General features: G+C 46.6%; 1 protein-coding gene across 1 annotated transcript in view; it reads right to left on the bottom strand.

Moving 5' to 3' along the window:
• Positions 1-1533: 1533 nt before the first annotated feature.
• The window catches only part of myo1d (myosin 1D), a 98655-nt gene continuing 87821 nt past the window's right edge, over positions 1534-12367 (bottom strand). The window contains exon 22 of the mRNA XM_042082503.1: positions 1534-5458. Coding sequence (XP_041938437.1) covers positions 5302-5458 — 157 coding nt within the window. The 3' untranslated portion in view covers positions 1534-5301. The remainder of the gene's footprint in view (positions 5459-12367) is intronic.

The raw sequence follows: 12367 nt of genomic DNA, 5'->3' as shown, positions 1-12367 counted from the left end.
GCATTTTCAATGACAGTCTTTCACAATAAAGTACACAAAACCGTATTAATGTACTTGTCATGAGTTGATCAAATAGAATACGGATCTAAACTTATAACCATGCTCAGACAATGATGGTTGTAGGCCTAACAAAGCACCATTTCTTCCCCCTCAGCACACAAGGGAAAAATAGAGGGACATTTCAATTTATATCAGCAAATTACAAGAGCGCAAGAGAGAGAAGCATGACTGAGTTGAACTCATTACACCTGCACTCTGAGCTAAGGCGGATCAGGGGCTATTTACTATCTGCATTGTTTATTAACAGGCTCATTTGTGCATTCGCTCTTGGTGGGAGGAAAATGGCTTTTGCCTGGCAATAGATGGAGACGTACATGAGCTCGCTCTTGCAATTTTTTTTCCTGCTGAGGTTCTCTCGGACACGTGCCATACATCACCGTGATACGGCACGTTATGAAAAAAAAAGAGAAAGTCATACGGTTGTTTGTGTGGCAGGTGATTGATGTGTCAGCACTCACGCGCACCGTGGGGTGTTTGAGTTCACGCTGACGAGAGCCGCTGACAGGCTTAGACACGGCCCAGCAGGCTCCAACGCCACAAACTTCCTGTGCCCCATGCCTGAGCTGTCAGCTGGCATGTACATACAGTACACAGACATACACACACCTTGGGTCCCATATACACCACAACAAATGCTGAGAAGCCCAAAGGCCCTCCAATTTGTGCAAATCAAATGATGGCACATCAAATTGATGGCAAATGACTTAACCAAGACTTCACTTTCCTCAGTACCATTCTACAGTGGACTGTTCTACACTGTACGCTAATGCAACCAAATACAAACTAAAGCACAAGCTGCACTCCAACATCAACACAAGGTCACTGTGTCTACTGCACTTGTTTTGGAACTTGCCATATTGTTGATACATGGAGTTGTCCCTGAGCATTTTTAAGTGCTGGAGACTGGTAGTGTGTTTGTGTGCAGTGGTGATGGGAGGGGTGAGGAGTGGAGATTGTGAATGGCGGTCTGGCCTGGATGCTGAGAACTGCCCTGATCCAGCCAGACAGGCAGGGAAAAAGCCACTGCCGTCATTAACGAATAGGATTTGACACTTTAAGACGTCATTCACCCTCACGTCATCAGCTGCAATCGCTCGAGATAAACATCTGGTTTCAGTGGATTTGATCTCTCTTTTTTTTCACTCTCTCTCTTTGTGCGTGTGTCTGTGTGTTTAATTTGAGTGATGTGCGAGCAAATCAAAAAAAGATTGACATTAAAGCAACAGATGGTATCTAAAGCTGCAAGGCTTAGACACCATAGAAATGTTATCTTGCAAAATTGCTTATACTCTTATAATATATTTATAAGAGTATAAGCATAATATTTAATATATAATATTTATACTTAATATTAGTATAAATATGCATCTACTATTAGGCCATACAGTAGTAGTTTGCCTCCGTAGGAGCAGCAGGAATGGATTATATATGGAACAAATATATAGACAAATACACACCATTTTTGAGGATTGGTGCATATGAAACAAAAGATATTTATTTTCTTAACTCAAATACAGATGGTTGAACAATTTCATGAATGACAATTGCAAACAATTGTACAAACAAATGAAGGAGTATATAACATGAAAAAAAAATCAATGTCTTGCGGGATCCCATATAAACATAAACTTGAAAAAAAAAAAAACACTGATTACGTTCCCTTTGATCTGGTCCATCATCTGATCTCCTCATTTACAGTCAATATTAATAATATATTACTTAAATACACAAAATACAAAATTAGGCACATACACTGATCAGACTAGCTAGTTACTGTTGAATACAATAAACAGCACAGACAATAAACAGGTTATTTTTTATCTTAGGATAGGGTGGTATTACGTACTGTACTGACGTTACATTAATATGAATGTGGAAACATTTAAAGGCACTATGGTGCATGTGGTCCAGGTACAAAAAGTGTAGGAGGAAAGAAAGGCTGGAGACAGACAACAGAGGGTTAAGATGTGATTCTGGTGGACCAATGCAAATGGGATTACAGACATCTTCTTTGCAAAGCACAAAAAGAGACTTCACACAGCACTGACAAGGTACTACATCAACAGTGGCTATCCTATTACTTCCAACGAATGTCAGGGAAAAACATGTGTATGTGGAGAGATATTTGGACTCTTATTTGGTTCACAAACAGACACAGCAGTCATCAATTCCAAAACACATACTACTGCTGTCTAAGGATGAAGGAAACCAAACTTTGGCGTGTAGAGTGGAAAAAAACATAGCAAAAGAATAAAAAAAACAATGTAAAACAGATACCACCCTCTCCTCTACCCTGGTTTTGAAATTTAACAACCGTTACAAAGTGTGTGGGCAGCACAACTCCTACTGTTCTAATCTCCTTGAAGCAGGGCTGTCTGGCCACTGAGTCATCTGCGAGGGAAGCCACTCACCGCTGCCACTGAGCACTCCTCTCGTCTCTTCAATATCCCCCGACAGCAACAACACAAGTGATACTAACAAAGTCTAAGAAGCTGAATAGCTCAGCCTACATTCGGTAGAAACTGGTGCCTGAGGTGCTATCCTTCTGAGGGCTATTGGTGTGTCATTTGGATCTCTATGCAAACTGGGGCCGAGGAAAAGAGACCAGAACCGTGTGCACGCTCCAGAGGCGTAGTTCACTGCGCTAGGCTTGACTTATATGGCGGAAATGGAAGCGTTTAGAGAGGAACCAAAGATCCTTGATTACTAACCAAGAGACTGTCCCCTCAATATAGACAGATAGGTCGATGGACTGACAGAGAAGGAACAACTGAATTGAGAGAGAGAGAGAAAAAAAAGAGAGGACGCTGCCAACTGAATCAGCCACTGACACATGGCACACACCAAACTGCTGTGCCCACTCCCCTCACTTGCCTGGCACTAACCCCCACCCACCCCAGCCTCCGCCTGCTCCTCCACCCATACCCCCATAACTCCATTCAGATCATGTCACCCCCGCAAGATACCACAACAGAGGCCACTCTCCCTCTGTCTGCAGCCACGGTACCAATTAACTGATTATGACCCTAATCTCGCGGATGGCTCCTTGAGCTATTGCGAGGCGCGTGGTAATTAAAGGGAGCGGAATCGTTTTCTCTCGGCGAGGACAGACGCGACACGCTGATATCAGAGGCGGGTTTGCCACTTCTCATCCGCAGAAGGGAAACTGCTCAAAGTAGGCCATGTGTCTTGGGAGTGCCTTTCTCATCACCCCTCCATTCACTCTTGTTGAATCAATAAAGCCAGAGCACGCTCACACGCGCGCACACACCCACACACAAACAAACACATTCACACACACATGCACACACAAATCTACTGATGACAAACATAGGGATACGTGCGCATCTCTGAATCAATAGCAGGGGAGAGATAATAATAAAGGTTGGTTTAGGCTTTGCCATTCATAAATAACACATTACACGGTTTCAAGGATATCCCCCTCCACACACGCCAGTGACATCTTTCGAGCTGCTATTTTTGAGGCTTTGGATGACTCATTATTTTACATATCCACTGAGCCATTAAACACAGTGATCTGTCAGGCGGCTAGATCCATACAGTACAAAATGTCTGCTGTGTAGACAACAGGAGTGAAGTATTTGGTAGAACTTGGAGTTGTTTAAAAAACGTATTTGGCTTAGAAACAGCACGCTGGTCAGTCTTGTCACATGGGATGAGGTACCTGTATGCACTACCCATGAACTCCACACAAAACATGCCCGTGGTGGATGGGTAGCGAGGTTCAGCCCCTAGAACACTACCTGGCTGAGTGTCCGTCTGTTGGCCTCTAGCTGATGCTGAGGAGGGGGGCTTTACAAGAGGGGGCATATAAGCTCTGGTCCCCAGCCTCTTTCAAATGGATGACTGGTTTGACACACACACACACACACACACACACACTCACAAAGCCAACAGACTATCAAAGCGAGAGGTCTAGCCGGATTATGACCAATGAGCACGCTCGCTTTGCACCCATTGTGTCGGAGGAGAGGGGGTGTGTGCAACTCAAGTGGCTCCTCAGTCAGGGGTGAGGGCCCACCTCCAGACCTGCCTTGGCCCACTCAAAAGAGTCTCTATCTAACCTATTACAAGCCTAATGAGGGATTACATGCAGGACAAAACCACTGCATGCTCCCTGCCTGGAGGGTGCCCACTGCTAGCCTCTCACCTTAGTGCCGTTCATCTTACATTTAGTATACATACATACAGTATGGAAACAGTATACAAAAAATCAATGATTTTAATATTAATTTCTTCATTTCATTGTGTCTCTCAAGACATCTCAAGATACTAAAATACACTGCATTTAGGATATAGGCTACATTGCATACAATTGGAACATTCAATGTTGGCAAGTGTTTTTGCATTAGTTAGTACTTGCATGTAGTGTGATAGTAAGTGTAGAGGATACTAATGGAAAGGTGATTAAGTTAGAAGAGAGTTGTAATGCTCTACTCAGAGCTGTAGAAGAGAATAAGGACATGATCAACACATCCTTGTCTACACCTGACGGGGAAAGTGCTCTCATCGTTTCACACACACACACACACACACACACACACACACACACACACACACACACACACACACACACACACAATTTGGTCTCCATGGATTTCCAAGAATTTAAGGATTTCTTAGGAACACACTACCCAAAACTAATTTACCAATGTCATTGACCCAAATGAATACGATCTACAAAAGGTCAAAAATAATCACAGTCTTAGCTGTGGTCTGATATAATCTCTCATCTTGAACTAATAGGAAATGCCCCATAGCAAATTATCTAATATTTCAGTCTGTATTCAGTCTGAGTGAATACTACATTGTTTGGTTAGCACAAACGTTACAATAATGATTTACCCTCCTCATTTGGCATCTAAAAAAGAAAATTAAATTGGTTTAACTCCCCGTCTGGGATTTCCTATATTCTTACATCACCCACGTTTGAATATGCGACTCTTTGGTGAATGACTTTGGTGGATAGCAAGTATGAGGAATTACAAGCAATTAAAAGCACAGGACATTACTCGGATGACATTTTCCATTTACATACAAATGAAACAAGCGAACACACTAGTCAATGCAGCTAAGCGAGGTTCAATATGACGCCTGTTTCACTGGAGAATTTTTCTATGGCTTTGATCTCTGAAATCAGTTCAGTTCTACGACAGGAGGAAGGAGGGCACAGAAATGGTTATGGCTTCCCATGGTCCTGTTTGTCCCCCCTCCCCCTGCTTAGTTGACTGGCACGGCCAGGATGTAGCCGGAGCGGCTCTTGGTGAAGTCGGGCTGCGACTGGTTGATCTTGGGCTCCACCACGACGGTGCACTTCCTCCCGTTCAGGCTGCACTGGATGGGGCTGCCGATGTTGACCAGCAGCTTCCGCTTCTCACTGGAGATGGGTGGAGAGAAAGAGAGAGACAGATAAAGAAAGAAACAAAGAAAGAAAGAGAGAAAGAGGTAGAGAGAGTTTAGTCTCTGTTTTACCAGGTCCTACTGAGATCCAAATGGCATTCTCTGTAGCTCTGGCAGTAATGTTTGGGTGCAATATTGATGAGAAGAGAATGAAGATAAGGCGTTCTCTAAACAGAGGGTTCCTATGTGGGTCCTTTTTTATGGGCTGACTCTTGGCCCAGTGTCTGTCCCATCAGCTTAGAGTCTTTACAGCGTCCCCCTACTCAGTAAATCAACACGCCAGTGTGGGTTTGGAGCCCATTGACTGGGCCACCACACTGTCAAATAAGCACTACATCTGCTCGTTAGTTTGTGTACATGAGAGTGTGTGTATAATTGTTCATAATGATGGCTAATTAATTTCTTTAGTTCACTGACATGGATGTATCACCCAGTATTTCAAAGCAACGCCTCTCACAGTACCACCTCCTCCATTGAAACTGTGTTTACAAACATGTCGCCTGACACAGGCTGTAAGGCCCTGCAACTAGCATATGTCTGACAATGAATATAGGCTCCGAAAACTGCCAGATTTGGGAGGAAGATCATCTCCATGGTGATGATGTGACAGAGCGCCCGAGCGCCTGCCAACTGAACAGCAGAGGAGATTGTTCAGACTTTGCATGTAATGTCTCAAGAGACAAAAACGAGAAAGACACGATTGCTCACTATCTGCGTAAACAAGAGGGTGATTCACTCCAGTGACCCTCTCACAGACTATTTGTTATTGTTTATAAATGGCTTGAAAATATAATAATATAAACCCACAGTAGTTTTTTTTTTTCATCTCCACACTTTACAGTGAAGAAAGGGTGGCTGTGTTGGCGTTGCTATGGCGACGACTGAACTCTTCCATCTGTCATGGCTACCTTTGCCAGCCTTTTTTTGTGAGGGGGTAGTCTGTCTCCTACTGCCTGTCTTGGCCTCTCCCTCTCCCTCTCTCTCTCTCTCTCTCTCACCTTAGTATCCTCTTTCCAAAAGCTCAATCCAACACAATCAGCCCCAGAAGCAGACCCAGCCCACTTTAGCTCAGCATTGCCTTTTGACTTTGCCTAACTGCTCTCTCTCTCCCCTTTCAGAGAAAGTCTATGCCCTGAGCCATTGTTTTACTTCTAAGTTCAAGCCTCAATATCCTGACCTGTTAAGCAGAGGAGAATAGTGCACACTAGGACAAAGCGTGGCCATTTGTTTTCCTAATTGGACCGTACCACGAGAAGCTAAATCAAAACAAGCACAACCCTCCGAGCTTCTGCGCTCTTGCCACAAGCCCTCCCCTCTGACAGTCGCTACACTGCAAGCGCCAATTAAATGACCACAGCCCATAAAAACGAACGCTCTGGAGGAAGAGAATCTCTTCTATCACGTTAAATCTGCTCTCCACACAGGCCCGCTGGTCACTCCGCATCCAGAGAGACACACAGGGGGCACAGATGTCGCTGGGTGGGGCGCTCGTGTGTGCACGGCGGCGCTCAGTGCCCGGTGGCCGGCCAGTTCCCCCTCCCAGAGACAGGCGGGCCCCTTGCTCCCGCTCCTGCTGCTGCGTGACTGTAAGCGGTGTTCCATCACGCCTGTCTGAGCTCAGCGGGCCTGCCGTGCCGCCCAGATGGCCAGGGCGGAGGGCCCTCTCGCACGGCAGACTCTCTCCATTGTGTTTGATCACGACGCCTGCTTCTCCCACAGCCACAACAACAACAGACTCCTAGACTTCAAATTCAAGCTGACCTTTTCATCGACTTGTAGGCATTATGAGATTTGAACATGGTATTTTGTGATCCATTAGTTCCTAATCCCTGATGAGTGATAAATGCTTAAGACTGAGATTGAGAGGGTAGAGAGAGAGAGAGAGATGCAGAGAGCCTTCCAATATGGGCTGGAGTTATGGACTGTACTCATCAAAATGCTGGGTATGATTTCTCCTTCGTTTTCATGGGGCTGGAGCTTCATTTGCGACAGGAAGAGGGGAGGCAAATGTGGCGCTGAACCCCCCACCCCCCCCCCCCCCAACCCCTCCGCTCTCCCGAGTCCTCCCCTCTGGGCCAGACCGGTTCTCCCCAGTACGAGTCCCTGGCTCCAGACAGCGGCTGCGAGTTCCCACTGGAAAATCAATTCTTTCCGAATGCACCCCCCCCCCCCCCCCACCACCACCACCCCCACCCCCACCACCACCTCGTCCTCTCCCGCCTCCCTTCCCCTGAGCCTGCACCCTTCACGCTGGCAACCTCAAACAGCCCTATCTGACCCACAGCAGACAGAACCCTCAGAGGAGGAGAGGGGGGCGGGGTGGGGTGTTGATAAGAGGCAAGGAAGAAGGGAAGCAAGAGGAGAGAAGAGAGAAGAGAAGAGAGGAGGCTTTGGAGGAGAGATAAGAGCTACTCAGCACTACTGAGAGAGGGAGAGAGAGGGAAGGAGAGGGAGAGAGGGAGAGATTGGGGGAGAGAAAGAGAAAGAGAAAGAGAAAGAGAGTGGTGGGGATTGCTCCCAGTGCCCAAAAATAGTTCAATGGGATTAGGACTTCTTTGTCCCGGCTGAATCTACAGCTCTCCCCTAAAAAAAAAAAAAAAAACCCTGGATTTTCCAGAAACTCTGTGAAGTGAACTCAGAAGAAGACTGGATAAAATCTCAACAGAATGTTTCACAAGCAGCATCATTAGTTCCCTCCTCACCTGTACAACACGACTGTTAGTGGCTCAGAACCAAAGCTGTGCAACACCAGTGAAAACCCCTCCTCTGTACTGTTACAGCTACGTGTTCTGCAGGCACTTTTGTCAAAACTGAACCACTTTGAAGCAACTCTTGAGTTACTTTGTTCTGCTCTGCTCATGATGTTAGCGATGATGAAGTGGATGCAGGTGGCAGCATTAACAGGCTCACAGGTGACAACACCACACAGTAGCGCGGCTTAGTGTGAAACACACACACACACATACACACACACACAGAGAGAAAGAGAGACACACACATAAGCAGACATGTAGAAACACGTACAAAGTTGACACAGGTGTATTCACACTCATGTCTCCTCCCAACCGGCCTGATGGTCACCTCTGTGTATGTTTCTACGTTTTTTTTCTCCATCTAGTAATCTCAATTTGTCAAAATCCTGCTTTTCCATATGTCTGCATCACACTTCACTGTCTCACTTCTCTTTTCACACATACACATACAAACACACAAACATACACACAGCACACAAACATACACACAGCACACCTTTCCGCCATCACACTTTCTCTCACTCTCACTTCCCCCTTTCTGCCACCTTTCCTGTCCCGCCACCTTTCTCTCCTGTCACTCTTTCTCCATCTCATCTTTCTCCTCCACACGGCCCCATGCAAACATGCGTGCAGACAATGCACTTCAACACACACAAGCACATGATAACACACGCAAACATCTGTGTACATGCAAATGCCTGTGCACGCATACACACACACACACACACACACACACACACACACACACAATCACACAATCACACACACATGCACACAGGGGCTTAAGAGGACTTCTCGGCAGGGTGCCATTGATGTGAGGAGTGACCCCTCCTGTCCCCTCCCTAGGCTGCTTGGTCAGATCCGCCAACTGATGCCCACCTCCTCCTCAGCAACTCTGCAGCCCACACCACTGAGAGCAAGCATCTCCAACATCCTAGAATCAATAAACCCTGCGTGCAGTTGTGTGTGTGTGTGTGTGTGTGTGTGTGTGTGTGTGTGTGTGTGTGTTGTGCAGCCTATGGGATTGTGTGTGCGAGCCTTTATCTCCATCCCTCTGGTGAAATTCGGGGGGGTTTTGGTTAAGGGTGTGGTAGGGTGTGGTGGGGCGGGGTAGAGTGGAGTAGAGAGAGAGGGGGGTGGAGATCAGTGGAGGGGGAGGAGAGACATTAGAGGAGTGCTGCTGAGAACAGAAGAATCTACCCTCCTGTTCTTGTCAGAAGAGGAGACGTTACAAACACCCTCATTGCCGCCACCTCCCAAATATAGCTGATATGCCCGCCGGCCAATCACGCCCACGCCTGCTCAGACACCGCTGTAAAACACACAGCTTAACAGGAGAGAGAGAGAGAGAGAGAGAGAGAGAGAGAGAGAGAGAGAGGCCCACCATCTTTTACTGTAAGCACACAGAACAATGGCCCACTCTGAATTAAGAACCCACTACTCCCCTTCCTCACATGGCGCCATCACATTCCTCACGTGCAACACCTCCCTCCTCTCTCTCTCTCTCTCTCTCTCTCTTTCTATCTCTCTCTCTCTTTCTCGCTGTCTCGCACACACTGACACATACACACACTTCCTGCTGCTCGAGCTGGATAGGAAGACTTTCTCCTTCTCTCTCTCGGTTGCTAATAATAACCCCAGCTATGTAGCACAGGGGGATTAGTGGTGTGCTTGCCTCATCTCTGCTGCAGTCAGAGAGAGTGAGAGAGAGAAAGAGAGAAACAGAACGAGAGAGAGAGAGAGAGAGAGAGAGAGAGAGAGAGAGAGAGAGAGAGGATGCTGAGCAGACACAGATAGGCACATATGGATGTGTACCACATCCACACATCACACACATGGCACAATAACACAAAGATGCTTAATCCCCCAAAACTCCTTCAGTGAGGCATACTGAATATCAACATGATTAGCATAAGCCTGCACATATCCACACATCCTAATCAACAACTAATCAATTAATCAATTAGTTGTCAACTATAAAATCAACTGGCAACTATTTTGGTAATTGGTAAACCAGTTTGTGTTTTTCAAGGAAAACACCTAAAAATGATGCTGCTCATTTAAGTTGATCATTTGTAGCTTTATTTACTCATCTATGACAGTAAACAAGGCATCTGAGGACATTATCTTGGGCTTTGGAAAACACTGATTGATACTTTTTCACCATTGTCTGACATTTTATCAATCGAACAATCAAGAAAATCAAGAAAATAATCGACAGATTAATGGACTATAAAAGTCATTTTTAGTTGCAGAATGCTAGAAAAGATGCACTTTCTGATGGCATGAACTGAACTTAGTGGCAGGTCAGGACAATGGGCACTGAATCAAGCAGAACTTTCCAGAAGACCTGGCCTCATTTGTCCACACCAGACACCACTGGCACTCGCTTTTACCGTGAGAGGAGAAAAGGACAAATCCCAGAGAGCATTTGAGTTTTTGTTGGCGACGGCAGTCTTGATTATGTAAACGAGTGTTTACTGGCCTTGCTAAAAGCCAGAGGAGATAGTAGGCTGGGCTGGGCTGGGCTGGGCTGGTTGGATGGGGCTAAGGGAGAGTAGGGGTGGAGAATGGCAGGGACAGCTGCTTCATATCTGCCTCCACAAAGTGACTTGGGGCCTCCCGGCCTGCCAAGTCTGAGCCCAACCTGAGCTATTATTTATCGAATTGGAGCAGAGGCGAGCTTGCCGCTTTCAATATTTATTAAGCCATGGAAGAGTGGCAAATCCGCTGCCCCCCCCCCCCCCCCCCTTCATATCCCCTCTGCACTCCTTCTCTCGCTCTGTCCCCTCTCTTCCTATTTCCAAACATTTTTTTTTCAAAAAAAAAAAAAAAAAAACAGCGCGCAATAACTCGCAAGCAGCAAGCAGGGAGATTACAACGCAGGTCATTTCCAAATGCAGGGAGGTGGGGAGGCTTTCCAGCACGGAAGCAGCATTGATCAAAGTCATGGAGCCCTGTTTGCAGGCAACAGCAGAGAGAGTGAGAGAGAGAGAGAGAGAGAGAGAGAGAGAGAGAGAGAGAGCAGAGGAGGGAGGGGAGGGAGGTGAGAAAAATAAATAAAGGAAGAATAAAGAAAGAGAGAAAGAAATAAAGTGGGAGAGGGGAAGCGAGAATTAAAGTGGAGAAAGAATCAATGTTATAGAGGAAGCCTTGTGGAGAAGCCATGCCGAGAGGGAGTCGGCCGGTGTGGAGATCAAAGTTGGGCAGGCCTGCCCTCTCACACTCCAGAGGGGAGAGGCTCCATGATTTCCATGCCTGGCAGGGGAGAGAGGGAACGAGGGAGGAAGAGAGGGAGAGGGGGGCGTATGGATCTGTCAGGTGGGGGATGCGGACACTAGCAGGGCTGGCTTTTTAACTATGGAACGTGTTGAGCTGGGGGGAGAACTCTCACTGAGCGTTTGAACAGTCCAGGAGAGTGACACCGAAAGAGACAGAGAAAAAATTTGCTATTGTCAGTATTTTCTCTTAATTGTGCCAATATTTATTGCAAAAATGACACTGTTTTGGAGACAGGAAGACATCATTCCTTCAAGGAGAGAGATGAAGGTCCAGGGAGACAGCAGGTGAGTAGGACTGTGTGACAAACAGACAGACAGATTGACAGGCTGCAGGGCAAATTGAGACAAAGAGAGAGAGAGAGAGTGCCGTAACTGCAGTAGAGAGCAGTAGAGAGGAGCGGTTATTTACAGTAAAACTCTCATCGGTTCGTGCCTCAGAGCTTTGAGGTTTGAGTAAGGGAGGCCAGAAGAGAGAAAACTTTGGATCAATCACCCGCATCGACCAGGCCCAGACACATGCTGCAGCCACCGCCAGGTAAGGTGGTGCACAGACCGGACGGTGCCCCATTAGAGGAAGTTCCTTAGACGCACACAAAACAGAAAAAAAGAAAATCAAAAAAAGAAAATCGGAGTAAGGAGGGGATTGCGGGGTGGGGACACCATTAACTGTTGCACTGCAGACAATCTGCTCTCTCTCTCTCTAGTCCCCAAACAATGTAACAGATGCTCCTCTTGAGAGGATGAAGAAAGGACACACTTCCCGGACATGCTCCTCCTATTGGGATTCTTTTCAGCCAGTTCAGCTCCCCGGAGAGAGCCACAGTACCACAGGGAGAGCTATCTCTGGCCTCC

Source organism: Alosa sapidissima, chromosome 24 (assembly GCF_018492685.1).
Source record: "Alosa sapidissima isolate fAloSap1 chromosome 24, fAloSap1.pri, whole genome shotgun sequence".
NCBI classification, from domain to species: Eukaryota; Metazoa; Chordata; class Actinopteri; order Clupeiformes; family Clupeidae; genus Alosa; species Alosa sapidissima.
Note: the sequence above shows the minus strand (reverse complement) of the source record. Positions and strands in the feature narration are given on the sequence as shown.